The sequence below is a fragment of the Myotis lucifugus genome, unplaced genomic scaffold, assembly GCF_000147115.1.
Source record: "Myotis lucifugus unplaced genomic scaffold, Myoluc2.0 scaffold_239, whole genome shotgun sequence".
NCBI lineage: Eukaryota > Metazoa > Chordata > Mammalia > Chiroptera > Vespertilionidae > Myotis > Myotis lucifugus.
This window is the reverse complement of record NW_005871287.1, coordinates 146,788-169,669: the sequence shown is the minus strand read 5'-3', so window position 1 is coordinate 169,669 and position 22,882 is coordinate 146,788. Positions and strand designations below refer to the sequence as shown.

Sequence of the window (22,882 nt, the reverse complement as noted above, 5' to 3'; positions counted from 1 at the left end):
ACGGCCCAGGAGACAGCTCTCTCCAGCAGCAGCTGGGCCAGGAGCAGACCTGAGGGGCCAGGGAATGCGGCTCATTCAATGTTGGGGTGACGCAGAGGCCCAGGGAGGGGGCTGGCTCCAGGGCTGCCATTAGGGTTCCCAGGGAGAGCTCTGCACCCCATTACTGAGCGGGGTCGTTAGCCCGGCACATCACTTCCCAGCCTTCCTGAGTTCCCCACCTTTTGGGGTGTCAGTGGGGGAGCAGACTTGCTGGTGTTGGCTGAGCTGCTGCCTGTGGTGCAGGGCGGGTGCTGCTGGGCCTGAGAGTCAGCATCAGGCTGAGCAAGGCCTCCCTTTCCCACGGGCCAGCAGGGGCTGGAACCTGTGCAGAGACTGGGACCCACACAAGCAGCCAGGATTGGGCTCCACAGGCGACTGGGGTCAGCTCTCATTTTCTGAGCCTCAGTATAACACCTCTCAAACGGGCCCAAATGTGAGGTGAGGAGGGACCAGGCAGGGCAGGCCTGGCCTGGGGAGGCTGCTGAGGCCCCGTCGCTGCCAGCATGGTTAAGGGGCCTGGGTGGGACTCAAAGTAAGGCTGCAGCCACCAGGCTGGTTTATTGCACATCAGGGCTCCCAGCTGAGGAGCGGCTGGGTGTGGTTCCCCTTCTAGCGGGGCACAGCACAGAGCTGGTAGGGGGGTGGGGCCACCAGGAGGCCATAGGTCCTGTGGTCGCTGGGGCTGGGCTGCCCAGCGGGCACCGAGAAGCTGAAGCGCTGCAGGAGGCAGGTGAAGAAGAGGAAGAGCTCCATGCGGGCCAGGGGCTCCCCGAGGCATGAGCGGCGGCCTGTGAGGGGGGGCGGGTGAGGCATGAGCCTGCGCCTGGGCCCTAAGCCTCCAGGCTCCCTCGGGGGGGACAGCAGGCTGGGCCCCCACAGGCACCTGCCGAGAAGGGCATGAAAGCCGCCTGTTTGACAAAGCGGCCCTGGGCGTCCAGGAAGTGCTCGGGGTGGAAGCGCAAGGGCTCCTTCCAGGCGGTCTCGTCCTTCAGCACTGACGACAGGTTGGTGATGAGCGTGGTCCCCTGGCAGGAGACACCTCACGTGGGTGGGTCTGGGCGGGGGATGCCGGGACCCAGCCACCAAACACTCACGGGCGCACACTGTCTGGACCACGCCAGGCCCGGCCACCTCCCTGTCCCCGTGGGGCCCAGTGACTTGCCTTTCATGGGGCCTCCCTGCCACCCGTCCCTGCTCCCAGGGGCTCTTCCAACACTTGAGCTTGTCTTCCCACCCAGCGGGGGCCCTGCCTCTGCGCTCACCCCCACGCCCCTCGGACAGGACAGTCAGTGCTGGGCGGTGAGCGGGGCTAGGGTCCTGGTCTGTGGCCATGTCAGAGCACAGGTGGTGGGTGTGGCTGAGCGGGGGTGGGGCAGCCACAGGCCTACCTTGGGGATGAGGAAACCCCGCAGTTCAATGTCGCGGGAGGTCATGTGGGGCACGCCCAGTGGGATGATGTCCCCAAAGCGCTGCACCTCGTGGACCACAGCCATGGTGAAGGGCATTCGGGCCTGGTCCGCCATTTCTGGTCGCCGCGCCTGCCCTATTGTCTCATCGATCTCCTTTTGGACCCGGTCTGGACAGACAAGCATGCCCACAGGGGTCAGGCCCGGGGGTAGGGCTGGGGGTGGGGGCTGGGCTCTGGCCTGAGAGGGGGGAATCGGGGGCTGGGCCCATGTGGAGAAGGAAGTCACTCTGACCTCAGAGTCAGGACCCAGCCTCTGCGTAGCCAAACTCAGCTCAGGGACCTCGGGCTGACCCTTTCCTGCCTCCCCCATCCCACCCGACCCCCAGGCCGGGCTCACGCTGCACATCCGGGTGCAGGATCATGAGCAGGAGGGCCCAGGCCAGTGTGGTCGATGTGGTCACCATCCCAGCGAAAAAGAGATCGGCCACCACCATGCGCAGGTTCTCATTGTTGAAGCTGCTCCTGGGGTCCTCCTTGGCCTGGCCATGCAGAGGGCGGGCTCAGGGGCAGAGGGAGGAAGCCCCCCAGTGGCTCCCACAGTACACCCAGCAGCCTGGGGGCCCAACCCCTGGGCTTACCTCATGGCACAACCCACAGCCCCGGCCCCCATCCCTGGCAGCTGCCCCTCACCTTCTCCACCTCATCCAGGAAGGCGTCAGTCAGGTCTCGGGGTGGCTGGGCTGGGTCCCGGGCCATCTTGTGCTCGGCCAACAGCTCGTCCAGAAGAGCCATGAAGGCCCTCTGCCCCTTGAAGACCTTGGCAGCCAGCCCCGGGATGCGCAGCAGCACAGGGACCGATTCCAGCACCTGGACGGGCACAGGTTTGGGTCCTGGGCGGGCCTTCCTGTGCCCAGGTGTCCTCTTGACGAGTCAGGTCCCAAGGGGTTGCCACCTTGCCCTGCCTCCTTCCTACATGCGGGCCTCGACCCCACCCTCTCCCTTGGCCTGGGCGCCCGAAGGTAAACCTGAATTCTCCCAGTCCTGGCTTCAGATGAGGGAGGCACAGGTCCCTGGCTCTCCTGGGGGTGTGGCCCTGGCGCGCCTCTCCCTCGCGGTGTCTGTGTTCCCTCCCCTCCAGGCCTGTGCTCTAGCAGAGGCCCCTTCTGAATGCCCTTCTCCAGCGCCCTGTGCATAACCCTCCTCCCAGGAGGCCCATGGCGGGCTAGGGGGCCCCAGGACTCCCGCACCTGGCGCAGGAGTCCCGACTCCTCCTTCAACCCTTCCTGCATCGCGTCCATCAGCTTGAGGAAGCGCAGGTCCTCGTACTCGAAGCGGCGCCCATAGATGAGGGAGGAGATCACGTTGCTCACCGCTCTGTTCAGGAGGGCGCTGGGGCTGAAGGGGCGCCCTAGGGGAGGGGGTGCAGAGCGGGGGGGTCGCGTCCCTCCTCTTGTCCCCAGCCCCCGCCCCGCCTCCCCCTCAGCCTCCGCACTCACCGGCCTGGTCCTCGAAGGCGGCGCAGAGACAGGCGGCCTCCTCGGTCACCCACTGCTCCAGGGACTTCTTGCCCAGGCCGAAGTCGCGCAGGGTGGACACGGAGAAACGCCGCTGCTCGCGCCACGCGTGCCCGTAGCGCGCGAGGACCAGTCCTGGGAGCGGGGAGTGGGCGCGGCTAGGCGGGCGCTGGCCCCGCCCCTGCCGCACACGTGGCTCGCGGGCTCTCCCTCCTCCACCCGGAGCGGGTCCAGGCCCGGCCCCGCCCACCAGCCACGCCCCCGTCTATGCAGGCCCCGCCCCCGCCCCGCCCAGAGGAGTTGTCTCCACCCATTCGCCCAACTTTGACACCCGCTTCCGGCTGGAGACGGGCCCCCTCTGTCCGCCCACACTGCTCGCCAGCTCCCTCCCTCTCGTGGCAGGTCCTGCCCGCCCTCGCCCCGCCCACACCGGTTCGGTTTCCCTCCTTTCCGCCCCTCGTCCCAGTGCCGCTCGCTGCGGCCTGGCCCGCCCTGTCCCCGTGAGGCCTCGCCCACCCCCTCCCACCCTGGGCTCAGGCTCCCCCTCCACCTGCCGCCCCTTCCTATTGGCCGAGAGCACAGCGAGTCCACCGCCCTCCTCCGCGTGGGCTGCGGGTGTCTGCGGGCCCCGTGCCCGCTGGGCCGCGGTCGGCCCGGTCCTCCGCTTGCCTTGCGCGCGCGGCCCGAAACCCAGATGCTCGTAGGTGGGCAAGGGTGGGCGGTCGGCGGTGTCCTCACTGTGGAGCACCAGCGCCTCGTGCACGGCCGCCAGCCCGTTGACCACGACCACGGGCGTCCAGGCCAGCTGCAGGCTGAACACGTCCCCAAAGCGGCTCCGCAGCTGCGGGCGGAGGGTGTTGGGTAAGTTGGCCTGCTCTCAGGGCCCAGACCTTGCAGGACACCTGGGCGGTCAGCTGGGAGCGATGCAAGGACTTATCTGGCCTTGGGGCCATGAGGTCACATCGTCTATGATCAAGGAACTCGCATCTGGCATCTATGAGTTTGCAAATGTCACCAAAATTGTCAGTAGGCCACGTGAGCATGCTGTCTCTCAGGGGCAGAAGCTAAGGCCATAGAGGTGAGAGTGAGGCCCAAGGACCCACAGAGCAGACTTGAGCCCATTCTCTGCTCCCTCCACCTGACTTCCTGATTGAAATGGGGCTCCTGGCCAGACTCCCCTCCCCCATCTCCAGACCTTTCCCCCTGAGCTAAACAGAAGGGGCACGTGCCCGACCAGCGGCTCAGTGGTTGAGCTTGGACCTATGATCCAGGAGCTCACAGTTAGATTAAGGGTAAGGTCACCTGCCTGGGTTGTGGGCTCCACCCCCATGCAGAAGGCAGCCAATCAATGATTCTCTTTCATCATTTATGTTTCCATCCCGCTCTCCCTCTCCCTTCCTCTCTGAAATCAATAAAAATATATTTAAACAGACAGGACTCAGGCTCACCTACTTTCAACACTGTCTAAGCAGAACCCAAACCCACTGCCAAGTCCCACCCCCTCTGCAACCTTTGCCCTCTCTGACCTTTGGAAAATCCCTACTGTCTCTGGGCCCTGCAGGCATGACCTCCTCAGGGAGCCTCTCTAACCCGCCCCCTCTTCTCAGCTCAGCTCCTTGTCCAGCCTGTGGTTCACACCCACCCACGCCTGCTGGGAGGAGGGTTCCCCATGGCCCCTGCTGCCCACCCCCACCCCTGCCTGCTGCGAGGAGGGTCCCCCGTGGCCTCTGCTGCCCACCCCCACCTTCCTCACCTGGGTAACGGAACGCAGCATGTCCTGGAAGTCCAGGTGCAGCAGGTTTCCCAGCCCTGGCAGCGGCCTGGGGCCTGGCGGGTAGTGCGCAGCCCAGTGCACACGCCGGTGCATCAGGTCCACCAGGAGCAGGAAGACGGCCGTGGCCACAGCCAGGGGCCACAGCGCCTCCCCGGTCAGCAGCCCCATGGCTTTCTCAGTGTCTTCAGGGTTCCTCTGGGCACACTGGCACCCTCACCACACAGGCACCTAGGACAGGCCCTGCACAGCGCCCTCACCACGCCCTGTGGGCGGGGCCAGCCTGGGCTCTCCTTATAAACGGAGCCAGAGGCTGGCCCTGCCCTCTGCCCTGAGCCAACCTGTCTGGGAGTTACCACTGTCAGAGGGTACAGGAGAGGTTGGGCAAGGTCAGGTGCAGGGGTGGCTGGAGAATCCTGCCCCTCCTGTCCTCTCTAGGTGCTTTCCCGGAGGTGAGGGTGGAGTGAGTCCACCCTCACCTCACTCCCCAGCTCTGTCTGGGCTCGAGGAACAACCAGGGCTTTCCAGGCTTTACCCTGCGTCCTGTCTCTCAGGCTCACACCTAACGTGGTCACAGTCTCTTCCCCGAACATGTCCCTGTCTCCCGCCATCGCCTGCCTCCTCCTGAGCGGCCTTCCCCTCCCAGGTTTGTTGCTGACTTTGCCCAGCGCTATAGGGAGGTCACGGGACCGCGTGGGCAATGAAGCTCTCGGTGCCCCTTCCCTTCACACTAGAACACTCAACACAGAGTCACACACAAAACACTTCACAGACACTGCCCGCGTGCTCAAAGTCTGACACACAGTCACATGCACACACATTTACACTCCCAAACACCACACACACGGCTTACACACACGTCCCCTCGTTCTCCCCGGGCCTGAGGCTGCCTGGACTCGGCCCCCCACCTTGAGGCTGCTCACAGGCCTGCTGAGGCTCTCACCTGGCTGGCTGCAGGCCCAGCTTCCTGGGTTCTGCTGGGTCCTGGCTGTGGTGAGCTTGAACCTGGGGTGGGAGGGGAGGCGAAGAGTGTGTTTAGAGCTCCCTGGTCATCCCGATAAGCCCATTGGTTGCCTGAGGACCCCTTCCTGTTTGTTACAAATTGGTCCTTGGGCCTCCTAGCTCTGGTGGCCGCCCAGTAACACATCTCCTTCCCTCCTGGCCTCAGTCTGAGGGGTGGGGGCGGGGGGCACTTCCCTTGTCGACTGAGCTGCTGTGAGCTTGGCCTAGGATGTGACTGTCCCCAGAGGAGGGGGCCTGCTTCCTCCTCATTATCATTTGTCCTTGACCATCAGCTGCTCAGACTCTTGCTGGGAGACAAGGGGTGGGAACCAAGTGGGGGTGATGCAGTTCCTGGCCAGGCTGCTCCCTGTGCGGCGCCCTCCCTCTCCCTGGGCCTGGTCCCCTCAGGCTCTGTGGCCCCTCACGGAACCATGCAAACCTCCGTACCATCTCATGCCAGCGCGTGCCATCTCCAGGCGGGGACGGTGGCTCTCTGGCCCCCCTCTTGCTCAGCCTCTCTGCCCCTTCTAAGCAGAGGGTGCCTGCTGGCCTCAGCCCCTCCTTCTCCAACAGTAAGAGAGGTGGGTCTTCAGTTTTCAAATCAGTGAAACTGGTGGGAACTTTTTTTTTTCCAATTTATATATAACTTTATTTTTTTGTTTTTTTTTAAATTAAATCTTTATTGTTCAGATTATTACATTTGTTCCTCTTTTTCCCCCCCATAACTCCCCTCCTCTCAGTCCCGCCCCACCCTCCGCCCTCACTCCCCACCCACTGTCCTCATCCATAGGTGCACGATTTTTGTCTAGTCTCTTCCCGCATCTCCCACACCCCTTTCCCCCCCAAGAATAGTCAGTCCATTCCCTTTCTATGTCCCTGATTCTATTATAATCACCAGTTCATTCTGTACATCAGATTATTTATTCACTTGATTCTTAGATTCACTTGTTGATAGATGCATATTTGTTGTTCATAATTTGTATCTTTACCTTTTCCTTCTTCTTCCTCTTCTTAAAGGATACCTTTCAGCATTTCATATAATACTGGTTTGGTGGTGATGAACTCCTTTAGCTTTTCCTTATCTGTGAAGCTCTTTATCTGACCTTCAATTCTGAATGATAGCTTTGCTGGATAAAGTAATCTTGGTTGTAGGTTCTTGGTATTCATCACTTTGAATATTTCTTGCCATTCCCTTCTGGCCTGCAAAGTTTTTGTTGAGAAATCAGCTGACAGTCGTATGGGTATTCCCTTGTAGGTAATTGGCTTTCTTTCTCTTGCTGCTTTTAAGATTCTCTCTTTGTCTTTTGCTCTTGGCATTTTAATGATGATGTGTCTTGGTGTGGTCCTCTTTGGATTCCTTTTGTTTGGGGTTCTCTGCGCTTCTTGGACCTGTAAGTCCATTTCTTTCACCAGGTGGGGGAAGTTTTCTGTCATTATTTCTTCAAATAGGTTCTCAATATCTTGCTGTCTCTCATCTTCTGGCACCCCTATAATTCTGATGTTGGTACGCTTGAAGCAGTCCCAGAGGCTCCTTACACTATCTTCATATTTTCGGATTATTTTTTCATTTTGCTTTTCTGGTTGGGTGTTTTTTGCTTCTTCCCATTTCAAATCTTTGACTTGATTCTTGTGCTCCTCTGGTCTGCTGTTGGGTGTTTGTATAATATTCTTTATTTCAGTCAGTGTATGCTTAATTTCTAGTTGGTTCTTTATCACAACATCGAGGGTCTCATTAGATTTCTTGAGGCTCTCATGAAGTTTATCGGCAGTTTCTAGCAATTTATTGAAAGACCTTAAAAGTGCGTTTTTTAGCTCTATATCCTCCATGTCTGTCATGTTTCTTTGTCTCCGCATTTTTTATGCTTTCTTGGTGCACCCCCTTGTGGTCTTTGTGCGCAGTCTTGTTGTAGTTAAGCCTTGATTGTTGTCGGCAATACTGGGGGTGAATTGAACTCCAGGCTAACAGGCTATGAGAGTCAGCTGTGTCTGCAGTGGGAGAGCTTCTGTGCTGGATCTCTAGGGTGGTGCTAATCTAGCATTTGCCTGAGGCAATCCGGCAAATGCCTCTGTGCAGGGCCTGGGGGGGCCGGGTCCCAGGGGATCAACAGGGCGGGCAGAGTGAGCAGTTATGGCTGCTCTCAGTTCTGTCCCCAGCGGCTCTGCAACCACTGCAAACCTCGGAGAGAAAACTGCCTTCCCGCTTCTCCTGTTTGAGTCTGGGTCCCTAGAGACTCGCCCGGATCTGGAGCTCAGAGTCTGAAACTCCCTCCCGATTGAAAACAACAACTGCGCCCTCCGCCGCCGGCCCGCTCCACATGCACTCCCCACCTTAGTATTTCACTTCAGCACTGCGCCTCCTCTGAGTCTCGTATGGTTTCCTCTTTCCTCCTAGTTGTAGAACTTCCACTCAGCCAGCCTTCCTGTGGTTCTGGATGATGTCCGTTCCATCTTTTAGTTGTATTTTTGAAGTGGTTGTTCGAGGCAGCAAACTCCGGCGTTAACCTATGCCGCCATCTTGGTTCTACTGGTGGGAACTTTGAGGTCAAACCCACTCAAATTCAAAGACCCAGGAGGCCAGAGGCAGGGAAGGGGCATTGCCTGATACGGGTTGGCCCTCACCCTTCCCAGGGGTGTGCCAGGCAAGCTCTCACTCTGGAAATGGCTGGAGACCCGGGTCCGGAAGGGGCTCTCCCCAGCTGAAGTAGGGCTGGAGGAAGCCTCCCCCATCTCCCCCCACCCCTTCACTCCCTCTCTCCCCAACAGTAAGAGCACCAGTTCTTCGCAGGGTGCCTCTGGCTCAGAGTGCTGTGGCCTCTTGGTATTGACTTTCAATGTTTGCCAATCCCGCCTGGCGCCTGGCCTGGCGTGTGAACACTGTTCTGCCCCTTCCCCACCTCCCACACCGCTCTCCTGCCAGGCCCCAGCCGGCCACCAAGTATGGAGCTTGCTGGTGCCCAGCTGGGCCGCCTTGCATCTCACCTTGGCTAGGACTTGGATTGTTTCATCCTCGCTGGGTGCCCCAAGTGCTGGGCTGGGCCTCCGCAGCACGATGGGAAGGCTAGGGGCACCTGCTCCCAGGTGCTGGCCCGTAGGAAGAGGTGGTGATGCCAGGCCAGCAGTGCAGAGACTGCAGTGCAGAGATGAGTGATGTGTTTAAAGGCTGATGGAAGGAGCCATTAGAGAAGGAAAGGCTGAATATATGAGAGAAGAAACCCCAAACGCCCAGGTTGTGAGAAGACCAGATAGATTGCAGGTCAGAGGGGCGGTCTCAGAGGGGAGGGCAGCCCCTCCCTGGAGGAGGAATTGGCCTGTGAGAAGCAGAGAATGAATGGGAGGGTTTGGTGGCAGAAGGTGAAGGGAACTCGCATCTGGTGAAGGTTTAAATCTTCAGAAGATTCTGAATCGGTCCCTGTGGAGAATGGGAGCTGCCTCGGGAGGCGGAGCTCACTGGCCTCATCCAGGTCCAGCTCACATTGGAGACCTTGACTTTGCTATGGTGTCAATTTGTAGGGAATGCTGACACTGATGGGGGTTCCAGACAGAATAGTTTGAGGAAGCTAGGGAATCGCCTTCAGTGCTCCCCAAATTATTTTGAGAAGTCTAAAAAGGCTAACTCCGGCCGGGCGGGGTGCAGGGTGAAGGCACCCCGCAGACACTCTCCCGACCAAGCCCTGGCATGTCAGCACTTCAGTGGAGCCTTCCTTCATAAAGAGCCTCGTGGTGGAACAGCTGTTTGCCTTCCCCATTCAAAGGGAAGGATGAAAGCTCTACCTAAAAACAGGATGTGAGCGGAAGAGACCTGTCATTATGAAAACGGCACGGCACTCGGAACAGACACTTAGAACAGCTCTCATCTCAAAGAACCCAGCACTTGTGTCCCAGTATGAGAAGTTCGATGCAGCAGAGCGGCGTTTGATGAACGAAGCCTTCCGTCCAGCCAGCGATCTCTTTGGGCCCATCATCTTGCATTCGCAGTCAGATTGGATCACCTCCCATCCTGAGCCTCCCCAAGACTTTGAAGAGTTTTTCAAGGATCCTTCCAGAAAGACACCCTCTCGAGAGAAACACAGGATTTATATATAGTGCATTGGATCTCTAGGAAATACCAGAATTATCAGTGAAGAATATGTTAAATGGCTCAAGGGCTACTGTGAAGCATTTTTCTATGGCTTAACAGTCTATGGCCTAGAACCAGTCCCCGTCTCTGCAACAAGGTGTGCCTTCAGTCAATGATAGCACGGAGAACCTACAGACACATGCAGGGCACATCCTGCACTTCTTGAAAAAGAAGAAACCTGAAGATGCCTTCTGCATTGTGGGAGTAACGATGATTGATCTTTACCCCAGAGACTCCTGGAATTTCGTCTTTGGACAGGCATCTTTGACAGATGGTGTGGGGATATTCAGCTTTGCCAGGTATGGCGGTGACTCTTACAGCTCAAGCAACAAAGGCAAAGTGAAGGCGTCGCGGAGACAATCTTTGCGTGACTATTCGGTGTTTGATAACTATTACACTCCTGAAGTGACCAGTGTTCTGCTGCTTCGGTCGTGCAAGACTTTAACCCATGAGATTGGACACATATTTGGACTTCGACACTGCCAGTGGCTGGCATGCCTAATGCAAGGCTCCAACCACTTGGAAGAAGCTGACCGGCGCCCCCTAGATCTGTGTCCCATCTGTTTACGCAAGTTGCAATGTGCTATTGGCGTCAACATTGTAGAAAGATACCAAGCAGCGGTGAGGCGGATTGATGATGAGTCTGCTGACACGCCCCGAGTTACTCCGAAACATAGTCATGACGGGAATGGGAATTTGCCGAAACCTGTGGAAGCCTTTATGCCATGGTGCCAGTTTGTCGGGAATGCTGACACTGATGGGGGTTCCAGACAGAATAGTTTGAGGAAATTAAAATCCTTGCACATCAAAAATATAAATAAATTAAAAAAAATAAAAAGGCTAACTCCAATGTAACCCTGATATTTGGGGGGCTAGCAATCTGAATCTGTGCCAGAAAGCCCAGTGTACATGCTTGATAACCTATAATTAAGCACTGCCTCTTTCCCAGAAACTGGTCTAGCAGAACCTGTTACCTAAATGCTCACATTTCACAGAGGCCATAAACTATGAACAGTGCACAGCCCCGGAGGGGGGGTTATTAGTGCTGGCGCCAGGCCAGACCATTAGATATGGCCTGCAGACCCCCAACACCTGGGGCCTTTTTTGCAAAGCCCACGAAAAGGACCAGAAGCATAATCCATATTTGAGGGACAAAGACACCAGAAAGATATAAAAGAGAAGCTCCCTGCATGTTACTTTGCTCAGACTTGGGAAGTTATTCTGCTGAGCCCGCCAGCATAATAAACAGTGTACCTTTTCTCTAAAGCGGTGCTTGGTTTTTCTCTGGTCTTCTGCAACAATTACCCAAATGCTCTGTAACCCAGAAAATTTTTAAAGTGTTTTAAAATCATTATTATTTATAGTTATCATTCACCACCTACACCTGGGGACATTTTATACCAAATGTTCAATAGAGCTGTACCTCTCTCCTTGATCTTAGCCCACCCCCTTTCCCATTGTTTTCCCTGGGACCTCCCTTCCCAGCTCTGAGGCACAAAAACCATCTTCCCTTTGGAGCTCTTGGGAGAAATTTTTGAGCAGTTCCCAAGCTCCTGGTGCTAGTGCCCTCCCTCCTTAGTTTGACCAGCTGGCCGTCCTCTGGCTGAGCCTGGCCTGTGGAGGTTCTTGTTGTCCATCGACTGCCTCTGGCCTGTTGTGACTCCTGCAGGCCACGGAGTCCAGGAACACTGGGGCCCTGGGCCTGTGATGCCTTGACTGTTGCCTATCCTTTCTCCTTAGACTGAAAATGGTGTTTGGTATATGCTGCCAGAAGGAGAGGTAAGGTTTGGGTGCACCCTATTACCACACCCGAATGACCAGGCAGGGGAACCCCCACTTGGGCCCAAGAGGAAGGGAAAGCAGGGTTCTCTATAACTTTTCCTTGACTGTTAGAGTGTCTCTGGGACTCAGAGTCGGGGTGGAGGGCCTGGTCCTGGTAGGTGGGCCATGAGTGTGTGTGTGTGTGTGTGTGTGTGTGTGTGTGTGTGTGTCCGCAGGCAGGGAGCCATCATTTTAGCCAGTGGTTCTCAACCTTCCTAATGCTGCGACCCTTTAATACAGTTCCTCATGTTGTGGTGACCCTCAACCATAAAATTTTCGTTGCTACTTCATAACTGTAATGATGCTACTGTTATGAATTGTAATGTAAATATCTGATATGCAGGATGTATTTCGGTGACCCCTGTGAAAGGGTTGTTCGACACCCAAAGGGGTTGCGACCCACAGGTTGAGAACCGCTGATGTTAGCAATGCCAAAATGCTCTGCTGTCCCAAGGGAGGGGTCACAGAACAGGGAGGTGACCTGGAACATGATTTCTACCCCGGGTGTGGGATCTGTCAGTCAGAGGAGGGAGGGCTTGGAGGGCTGCGGGAGAAGAGCTAACCCAGCACCAGATGATCACCTGTGAGGCCCAGGCAAGGTCAGGGCCTGCCTTCTGGCTGGAGAGGCTGGATGGGCTCGCATGTACAGTGAGGAAGGGAACAAAGGGTGGGGCCCGGGCTGCTTGTCTGCTCCAGGCGCCAAGCCTGGCTGTGGAAGGAGGCAGAGGCACATGGCCTGGCCACTCCGAGGACTGTGCCTGGGGTTGGAGCCACATGAGTCTCTCCAGCGGCAGCCGGCCCAGGAGACAGCTCTTTCCAGTAGCAGCTGGGCCAGGAGCAGACCTGAGGGGCCAGGGAATGCAGCTCATTCAATGTTGGGGTGATGCAGAGGCCCAGGGAGGGGGCTGGCTCCTGGGCTGCCATTAGGGTTCCCAGGGAGAGCTCTGCACCCCATTACTGAGCGGGGTGTTAACCTGGCACATCACTTCCCAGCCTTCCTGAGTTCCCCACCTTTTGGGGTGTCAGTGGGGGAGCAGACTTGCTGGTGTTGGCTGAGCTGCTGCCTGTGGTGCAGGGCGGGTGCTGCTGGGCCTGAGAGTCAGCATCAGGCTGAGCGAGGCCTCCCTTTCCCACGGAGCCGGCAGGGGCTGGGACCTGTGCAGAGACTGGGACCCACGCAAGCAGCCAGGATTGGGCTCCACAGGCGACTGGGATCAGCTCTCATTTTCTGAGCCTCAGTATAACCGCCTCTCAAAGGGGCCCAAATGCGAGGTGAGGAGGGACCAGGCAGGGCAGGCCTGGCCTGGGGAGGCTGCTGAGGCCCCGTCGCTGCCAGCATGGTTAAGGGGCCTGGGTGGGACTCAAAGTAAGGCTGCAGCCACCAGGATGGTTTATTGCACATCAGGGCTCCCAGCTGAGGAGCGGCTGGGCGTGGTTCCCCCTCTAGCGGGGCACAGCACAGAGCTGGTAGGGGGGTGGGGCCACCAGGAGGCCATAGGTCCCGTGGTCGCTGGGGCGGGGCTGCCCAGCGGGCACCGAGAAGCTGAAGCGCTGCAGGAGGCAGGTGAAGAAGAGGAAGAGCTCCATGCGGGCCAGGGGCTCCCCGAGGCATGAGCGGCGGCCTGTGGGTGGGTGGGGGGGTGAGGCATGAGCCTGTGCCTGGGCCCTATGCCTCCTGGCTCCCTCGGGGGGGACAGCAGGCTGGGCCCCCACAGGCACCTGCCGAAAAGGGCATGAAAGCCGCCTGTTTGACGAAGCGGCCCTGGGCGTCCAGGAAGTGCTCGGGGTGGAAGCGCAAGGGCTCCTTCCAGGCGGTCTCGTCCTTCAGCACTGACGACAGGTTGGTGATGAGCGTGGTCCCCTGGCAGGAGACACCTCACGTGGGTGGGTCTGGGCGGGGGATGCCGGGACCCGGCCACCAAACACTCACGGGCGCACACTGTCTGGACCACGCCCGCCAGGCCACCTCCCTGACCCCGTGGGGCCCAGTGACTTGCTTCCCATGGGGCCTCCCTGCCACCCGTCACTGCTCCCAGGGGCTCCTCCAACACTTGAGCTTGTCTTCCCACCCAGCGGGGGCCCTGCCTCTGCGCTCACCCCCACCCCCCTCGGATGGGACAGTCAGTGCTGGGCAGTGAGCGGGGCTAGGGTCCTGGTCAGTGGCCATGTCAGAGCACAGGTGGTGGGTGTGGCTGAGCGGGGGTGGGGCGGCCACAGGCCTACCTTGGGGATGAGGAAACCCCGCAGTTCAATGTCGCGGGAGGTCATGTGGGGCCCGCCCAGTGGGAAGATGTCCCCAAAGCGCTGCACCTCGTGGACCACAGCCATGGTGAAGGGCATTCGGGCCTGGTCCGCCATCTCTGGTCGCCGTGCTTGCCCTATTGTCTCATCAATCTCCTTTTGGACCCGGTCTGGACAGACAAGCATGCCCACAGGGGTCAGGCCCGGGGGTATGGGTGGGGCTGGGGGCTGGGCTCTGGCCTGAGAGGGGGGGAATCGGGGGCTGGGCCCATGTGGAGAAGGAAGTCACTCTGACCTCAGAGTCAGGACCCAGCCTCTGCGTAGCCAAACTCAGCTCAGGGACCTCGGGCTGACCCTTTCCTGCCTCCCCCATCCCACCCGACCCCCAGGCCGGGCTCACGCTGCACATCCGGGTGCAGGATCATGAGCAGGAGGGCCCAGGCCAGTGTGGTTGATGTGGTCACCATCCCAGCAGAGAACAGGCCAGCCACCACCATGCGCAGGTTCTCATTGTTGAAGCTGCTCCTGGGGTCCTCCTTGGCCTGGCCATGCAGAGGGCGGGCTCAGGGGCAGAGGGAGGAAGCCCCCCAGTGGCTCCCACAGTACACCCAGCAGCCTGGGGGCCCAACCCCTGGGCTTACCTCATGGCACAACCCACAGCCCCGGCCCCCATCCCTGGCAGCTGCCCCTCACCTTCTCCACCTCATCCAGGAAGGCGTCAGTCAGGTCTCGGGGTGGCTGGGCTGGGTCCCGGGCCATCTTGTGCTCGGCCACCAGCTCGTCCAGAAGAGCCATGAAGGCCCTCTGCCCCTTGAAGACCTTGGCAGCCAGCCCCGGGATGCGCAGCAGCACAGGGACCGATTCCAGCACCTGGACGGGCACAGGTGCGGGTCCTGGGCGGGCCTTCCTGTGCCCAGGTGTCCTCTTGACGAGTCAGGTCCCAAGGGGTTGCCACCTTGCCCTGCTTCCTCCCTACATGCGGGCCTCGACTCCACCCTCTCCCTTGGCCTGGGCGCCCGAAGGTAAACCTGAAATCTCCCAGTCGTGGCTTCAGATGAGGGAGGCACAGGTCCCTGGCTCTCCTGGGGGTGTGGCCCTGGCGCGCCTCTCCCTCGCGGTGTCTGCATTCTCCCCCCTCCAGGCCTGTGCTCTTGCAGAGGCCCCTTCTGAATGCCCTTCTCCAGCGCCCTCTGTATAACCCTCCTCCCAGGAGGCCCATGGGGGGTTGTGGGGCCCCACGACTCCCCCACCTGGCGCAGGAGTCCCGACTCCTCCTTCAACGCGGCCTCCATCAGGTCTATCAGCTTGAGGAGGCGCGGGTCCTCGTACTCGAAGCGGCGCCCATAGATGAGGGAGGAGATCACGTTGCTCACCGCTCTGTTCAGGAGGGCGCTGGGGCTGAAGGGGCGCCCTAGGGGAGGGGGTGCAGAGCGGGGGGTCGCGTCCCTCCTCTGGTCCCCAGCCCCTGCCCCGCCTCCCCCGCAGCCTCCCCACTCACCGGCCTGGTCCTCGAAGGCGGCGCAGAGACAGGCGGCCTCCTCGGTCACCCACTGCTCCAGGGACTTCTTGCCCAGGCCGAAGTCGCGCAGGGTGGACACGGAGAAACGCCGCTGCTCGCGCCACGCGTGCCCGTAGCGCGCGAGGATCACTCCTGGGAGCGGGGAGTGGGCGCGGCTAGGCGGGCGCTGGCCCCGCCCCTGCCGCACACGTGGCTCGCGGGCTCTCCCTCCTCCACCCGGAGCGGGTCCCGGCCCGGCCCCGCCCACCAGCCCCGCCCCCGACGGAGCAGACTCCGCCTCCTGCTCCGCCCACACGAGTTGTCCCCACCTATGCGCCCAACTTTGACACCCGCTTCCGGCTGGAGACGGGCCCCCTCTGTCGGCCCACACTGCTCGCCAGCTCCCTCCCTCTCGTGGCAGGTCCTGCCCGCCCTCGCCCCGCCCACACCGGTTCCGTTTCCCTCCTTCCCGCCCCTCGTCCCAGTGCCGCTCGCTGCGACCTGGCCCGCCCTGTCCCCGTGAGGCCTCGCCCACCCCCTCCCACCCTGGGCTCAGGCTCCCCCTCCACCTGCCGCCCCTTCCTATTGGCCGAGAGCACAGCGAGTCCACCGCCCTCCTCCGCGTGGGCTGCCGGGTGTGTGCGGGCCCCGTGCCCGCTGGGCCGCGGTCGGCCCGGTCCTCCGCTTGCCTTGCGCGCGCGGCCCGAAACCCAGATGCTCGTAGGTGGGCAAGGGTGGGCGGTCGGCGGTGTCCTCACTGTGGAGCACCAGCGCCTCGTGCACGGCCGCCAGCCCGTTGACCACGACCACGGGCGTCCAGGCCAGCTGCAGGCTGAACACGTCCCCAAAGCGGCTCCGCAGCTGCGGGCGGAGGGTGTTGGGTAAGCTGGCCGGGTCTCAGGCCCCTGACCTTGCAGGACACCTGGGCTGTCAGCAGGGAGCTATGCAAGGACTTTATCTGGTCGGTCCTCTGGGGTCACTTCTCTATGATCAAGGACCTCATATCCGGCATCTCTAAGTTTGCAAATGTCACCAAAATTGTCAGTAGGCCACGTGAGCATGCTGTCTCTCAGGGGCAGAAGCTAAGGCCATAGAGGTGAGAGTGAGGCCCAAGGACCCACAGAGCAGACTTGAGCCCATTCTCTGCTCCCTCCACCTGACTTCCTGATTGAAATGGGGCTCCTGGCCAGACTCCCCTCCCCCATCTCCAGACCTTTCCCCCTGAGCTAAACAGAAGGGGCTCGTGCCCGACCAGCGGCTCAGTGGTTGAGCGTGGACCTATGATCCAGGAGCTTATGGTTAGATTATGGGTCAGGTCATCTGCCTGGGTTGTGGGCTCCACCCCCATGCAGAAGGCAGCGAATCAATGATTCTCTTTCATCATTTATGTTTCCATCCCGCTCTCCCTCTCCCTTCCTCTCTGAAATCAATAAAAATATATTTAAGCAGACGGGACTCAGGCTCACCTACTTTCAACACTGTCTAAGCAGAACCCAAACCCACTGCCAAGTCCCACGCCCTCTGCAACCTTTTCCCTCTCAGACCTTTGGAAAATCCCAATTGTCTCTGGGCTCTGCAGGCATGACCTCCTCAGGGAGGGTCTCTAACCCGCCCCCTCTTCTCAGCTCAGCTCCTTGTCCAGCCTGTGGTTCATGCCCACCCCTGCCTGCTGGGAGGAGGGTTCCCCATGGCCCCTGCTGCCCACCCCCACCCCTGCCTGCTGCGAGGAGGGTCCCCCGTGGCCCCTGCTGCCCACCCCCACCCCTGCCTGCTGCGAGGAGGGTCCCCCATGGCCTCTGCTGCCCACCCCTGCCTTCCTCACCTGGTTAACAGAACGCAGCATGTCCTGGAAGTCCAGGTGCAGCAGGTTGCCCAGCCCTGGCAGCGGCCTGGGGCCTGGAGGGTAGTGCGCAGCCCAGTGCACACGCCGGTGCATCAGGTCCACCAGGAGCAGGAAGACGGCCAAGGCCACAGCCAGGGGCCACAGCGCCTCCCCGGTCAGCAGCCCCATGGCTGTCTCAGTGTCCTCAGGGCTCCTCTGGGCACACTGGCACCCTTACCACACAGGCACCTAGGACAGGCCCGGCACAGCGCCCTCAGCACGCCCTGTAGCGGGGCCAGTCTGGGCTCTCCTTATAAACGGAGCCGAGGCTGGCCCTGCCCTCTGCCCTGAGCCAACCTGTCTGGGAGTTACCAATGTCAGAGGGTCCAGGAGAGGTTGGGCAAGATCAGGTGCAGGGGTGGCTGGAGAATCCTGCCCCTCCTGTCCTCTCTAGGTGCTTTCCCGGGGTGGGGGTGGGGGTGGGGGGAAGAAGTCCACCCTCACCTCACTCCCCAGCTCTGTCTGGGCTCTGAGGAACAACCAGGGCTTTCCAGGCTTTACCCTGCGTCCTGTCTCTCAGGCTCACACCTAACGTGGTCTCAGTCTCGTCCCCGAACATGTCCCTGCCTCCCGGCATCGCCTGCCTCCTCCTGAGCGGCCTTCCCCCCCCAGGTTTGTTGCTGACTTTGCCCAGCGCTGTAGGGAGGTCACGGGACCGCGTGGGCAATGAAGCTCTCGGTGCCCCTTCCCTTCACACTAGAACACTCAACACAGAGTCACACACAAAACACTTCACAGACACTGCCCGCGTGCTCACAGTCTGACACAGTCACATGCACACACATTTACACTCCCAAACACCACACACACGGCTTACACACACGTCCCCTCGTTCTCCCCGGGCCTGAGGCTGCCTGGACTCGGCCCCCCACCTTGAGGCTGCTCACAGGCCTGCTGAGGCTCTCACCTGGCTGGCTGCTGGCCCAGCTTCCTGGGTTCCGCTGGGTCCTGGCTGTGGTGAGCTTGAACCTGGGGTGGGAGGGGAGGCGAAGAGTGTGTTTAGAGCTCCCTGGTCACCCCGATAAGCCCGTTGGTTGCCTGAGGACCCCTTCCTGTTTGTTACAAATTGGTCTTTGGGCCTCCTAGCTCTGGTGGCCGCCCAGTAACACATCTCCTTCCCTCCTGTCTCCACTCTGAGGGGTGGGGGCTGGGGGGGGGCACTTCCCTTGTCCACTGAGCTGCCGTGAGCTTGGCCTAGGATGTGACTGTCCCCAGAGGAGGGGGCCTGCTTCCTCCTCATTATCATTTGTCCTTGACCATCAGCTGCTCAGACTCTTGCTGGGAGACAAGGGGTGGAAACCAAGTGGGGGTGATGCAGTTCCTGGCCAGGCTGCTCCCTGTGCTGCGCCCTCCCTCTCCCTGGGCCTGGTCCCCTCAGGCTCTGTGGCCCCTCATGGAACCATGCCAACCTCCGTACCATCTCATGCCAGCGCGTGCCATCTCCAGGCGGGGACGGTGGCTACCCGGCCCCCCTCTTGCTCAGCCTCTCTGCCCCTTCTAAGCAGAGGGTGCCTGCTGGCCTCAGCCCCTCCTTCTTCAACAGTAAGAGAGGTGGGTCTTCAATTTTCAAATCAGTGAAACTGGTGGGAACTTTTTTTTTTATATATAACTTAATTTTTTTATTTTTTTAATTAAATCTTTATTGTTCAGATTATTACATTTGTTCCTCTTTTTTCCCCCCATAACTCCCCTCCTCTCAGTCCGGCCCCACCCTCCGCCCTCACTCCCCACCCACTGTCCTCATCCATAGGTGCACGATTTTTGTCTAGTCTCTTCCCGCATCTCCCACACCCCTTTCCCCCCCAAGAATAGTCAGTCCATTCCCTTTCTATGTCCCTGATTCTATTATAATCACCAGTTCATTCTGTACATCAGATTATTTATTCACTTGATTCTTAGATTCACTTGTTGATAGATGCATGTTTGTTGTTCACAATTTGTATCTTTACCTTTTTCTTCTTCTTTCTCTTCTTAAAGGATACCTTTCAGCATTTCATATAATACTGGTTTGGTGGTGATGAACTCCTTTAGCTTTTCCTTATCTGTGAAGCTCTTTATCTGACCTTCAATTCTGAATGATAGCTTTGCTGGATAAAGTAAACTTGGTTGTAGGTTCTTGGTATTCATCACTTTGAATATTTCTTGCCACTCCCTTCTGGCCTGCAAAGTTTCTGTTGAGAAATCAGCTGACAGTCGTATGGGTATTCCCTTGTAGGTAATTGGCTTTCTTTCTCTTGCTGCTTTTAAGATTCTCTCTTTGTCTTTTGCTCTTGGCATTTTAATTATGATGTGTCTTGGTGTGGTCCTCTTTGGATTCCTTTTGTTTGGGGTTCTCTGCGCTTCTTGGACCTGTAAGTCCATTTCTTTCACCAAGTGGGGGAAGTTTTCTGTCATTATTTCTTCAAATAGGTTTTCAATATCTTGCTGTCTCTCATCTTCTGGCACCCCTATAATTCTGATGTTGGTACGCTTGAAGCTGTCCCAGAGGCTCCTTACACTGTCTTCATATTTTTGGATTCTTTTTTCATTTTGCTTTTCCGGTTGGGTGTTTTTTGCTTCTTCGCATTTCAAATCTTTGACTTGATTCTTGTGCTCCTCTGGTCTGCTGTTGGGTGTTTGTATAATATTCTTTATTTCAGTCAGTGTATGCTTAATTTCTAGTTGGTTCTTTATCACAACATCGAGGGTCTCATTAGATTTCTTGAGGCTCTCATGAAGTTTATCGGCAGTTTCTAGCAATTTATTGAAAGACCTTAAAAGTGCGTTTTTTAGCTCTATATCCTCCATGTCTGTCATGTTTCTTTGTCTCCGCATTTTTTATGCTTTCTTGGTGCACCCCCTTGTGGTCTTTGTGCGCAGTCTTGTTGTAGTTAAGCCTTGATTGTTGTCGGCAATACTGGGGGTGAATTGACCTCCAGGCTAACTGGCTATGAGAGTCAGCTGTGTCTTCAGTGGGAGAGCTTCTGTGCTGGATCTCTAGGGCGGTGCTAATCTAGCCTTTGCCTAAGGCAATCCCACAAATGCCTCTGTGCAGGGCTTGGGCGGGGCGGGTCCCAGGGGATCAACAGGGCGGGCAGAGTGAGCAGTTATGGCTGCTCTCAGTTCTGTCCCCAGTGGCTCTGCAACCACTGCAAACCTCGGAGAGAAAGCTGCCTTCCTGCTTCTCCTGTTTGAGTCTGGGTCCCTAGAGACTCGCCCGGATCTGGAGCTCAGAGTCTGAAACTCCCTCCCGATTGAAAACAACAACTGCGCCCTCCGCCGCCGGCCCGCTCCACATGCACTCCGCACCTTAGTATTTCACTTCAGCACTGCGCCTCCTCTGAGTCTTGTATGGTTTCCTCTTTCCTCCTAGTTGTAGAACTTTCACTCAGCCAGCCTTCCTGTGGTTCTGGATGATGTCCGTTCCATCTTTTAGTTGTATTTTTGAAGTGGTTGTTCGAGGCAGCAAACTCCGGCGTTAACCTATGCTGCCATCTTGGTTCTACTGGTGGGAACTTTGAGGTCAAACCCACTCAAATTCAAAGACCCAGGAGGCCAGAGGCAGGGAAGGGGCATTGCCTGATACGGGTTGGCCCTCACCCTTCCCAGGGGTGTGCCAGGCAAGCTCTCACTCTGGAAATGGCTGGAGTACCCGGGTCTTGAAGGGGCTCTCCCCAGCTGAAGCAGGGCTGGAGGAAGCCCCCCCTTCTCCCCCCACCCCTTCTCTCCCTCACTCCCCAACAGTAAGAGCACCAGTTCTTCCCAGGGTGCCTCTGGCTCAGAGCTCTGTGGCCTCTTGGTATTGGCTTTCAATGTTTGTGAATCCTGCCTGGCGCCTGGCCTGGCGTGTGAACACTGTTCTGCCCCTTCCCCACCTCCCACACCGCTCTCCTGCCAGGCCCCAGCCGGCCACCAAGTATGGAGCTTGCTGGTGCCCAGCTGGCCGCCTTGCATCTCACCTTGGCTAGGACTTGGATTGTTTCATCCTCACTGGGTGCCCCAAGTGCTGGGCTGGGCCCCCGCAGCACGATGGGAAGGCTAGGGGCGCCTGCTCCCAGGTGCTGGTCCGTAGGAAGAGGTGGTGATGCCAGGCCAGCAGTGCAGAGACTGCAGTGCAGAGATGAGTGATGTGTTTAAAGGCTGATGGGAAGGAGCCATTAGAGAAGGAAAGGCTGAATATATGAGAGAAGAAACCCCAAACGCCCAGGTTGTGAGAAGACCAGATAGACTGCAGGTCAGAGGGGGGGTCTCAGAGGGGAGGGCAGCCCCTCCCTGGAGGAGGAATTGGCCTGTGAGAAGCAGAGAATGAATGGGAGGGTTTGGTGGCAGAAGGTGAAGGGAACTCGCATCTGGTGAAGGTTTAAATCTTCAGAAGATTCTGAAACGGTCCCTGGGGAGAATGGGAGCTGCCTCGGGAGGCGGAGCTCACTGGCCTCATCCAGGGTCCAGCTCACATTGGAGACCTTGACTTGCCATGGTGCCAGTTTGTCGGGAATGCTGACACTGATGGGGGTTCCAGACAGAATAGTTTGAGGAAGCCTCTTAGTGCTCCCCAAATTATTCCCCAAATGCTCTGTAACCCAGAAAATACTTTAAAGTGTTTTAAATCATTATTATTTACGGTTATCATTCACCACATACACCTGGGGACATTTTATGCCAAATGTTCAATAGAGCTACACCTCTCTCCTTCGTCTTAGCCCACCCCCTTTCCCATTGTTTTCCCCGGGACCTCCCTTCCCAGCTCTGAGGCACAAAAACCATCTTTCATTTGGAGCTCTTGGAAGAAATTTCTGAGCAGTTCCCAAGCTCCTGGAAGTCCCCCTCCTTAGTTTGACCATCAGGCCATCCTCTGGCTGAGCCTGGCCCATGGAGGTCCTTGCTGTCCCCTGGCTGCCTCTGGCCTGTTGTGACTCCTGCAGGCCACGGAGTCCAGGAACACTGGGGCCCTGGGCCTGTGATGCCTTGACTGTTGCCTATTCTTTCTCCTTAGACTGAAAATGGTGTTTGGTATATGCGGCCAGAAGGAGAGGTAAGGTTTGGGTGCACCCTATTACCATGTCCCGAATCACCAGGCAGGGGAACCCCCACTTGGGCCCAAGAGGAAGGGAAAGCAGGGTTCTCTATAACTTTTCCTTGACTGTTAGAGTGTCTCTGGGACTCAGAGTCGGGGTGGAGGGGCTGGTCCTGGTAGGTGGGCCATGAGTGTGTGTGTGTGTGTGTGTGTGTGTGTGTGTGTCCGCAGGCAGGGAGCCATCATTTTAGCCAGTGGTTCTCAACCTTCCTAATGCTGCGACCCTTTAATACAGTTCCTCATGGTGTGGGGACCCCCAACCATAAAATTATTTTCATTGCTACTTCATAACTGCAATGTTGCTACTGTTATGAATTGTAATGTAAATATCTGATATGCAGGATGTAATTAGGTGACCCCTGTGAAAGGGTCGTTCCACCCCCCAAAGGGGTCGCGACCCACAGGTTGAGAACCACTGATGTTAGCAATGCCAAAATGCTCTGCTGTCCCAAGGGAGGGGTCACAGAACAGGGAGGTGACCTGGAACATGATTTCTACCCCGGGTGTGGGATCTGTCAGTCCAGAGGAGGGAGGGC

General features: G+C 58.2%; 2 protein-coding genes and 1 pseudogene across 2 annotated transcripts; 1 reads left to right on the top strand and 2 right to left on the bottom strand.

Annotated features, from left to right (window-relative positions):
* Positions 1-560: 560 nt before the first annotated feature.
* Positions 561-18,272, bottom strand: LOC102420161 (cytochrome P450 2D14-like). The gene is made up of 10 exons (XM_006098498.3): positions 18,201-18,272; positions 4,715-4,963; positions 3,631-3,802; positions 2,944-3,096; positions 2,695-2,855; positions 2,138-2,314; positions 1,845-1,986; positions 1,428-1,615; positions 923-1,064; positions 561-827 (listed from the first exon to the last, which is right to left on the bottom strand). Exons 2-10 carry the CDS (start codon positions 4,901-4,903, stop codon positions 649-651), a joined length of 1,503 nt encoding a protein of 500 aa, XP_006098560.1. The 5' UTR covers positions 4,904-4,963; positions 18,201-18,272; the 3' UTR covers positions 561-648.
* On the top strand, positions 8,558-11,634 carry LOC102437734 (annotated as a pseudogene).
* On the bottom strand, positions 13,046-17,504 carry LOC102420688 (cytochrome P450 2D14-like). The gene is made up of 9 exons (XM_006098500.3): positions 17,234-17,504; positions 16,101-16,272; positions 15,412-15,564; positions 15,164-15,324; positions 14,607-14,783; positions 14,314-14,455; positions 13,896-14,083; positions 13,392-13,533; positions 13,046-13,294 (listed from the first exon to the last, which is right to left on the bottom strand). The coding sequence occupies exons 1-9, from the start codon at positions 17,420-17,422 to the stop codon at positions 13,116-13,118; spliced, it is 1,503 nt and encodes a 500-aa protein (XP_006098562.1). The 5' UTR covers positions 17,423-17,504; the 3' UTR covers positions 13,046-13,115.
* Positions 18,273-22,882: the final 4,610 nt, after the last annotated feature.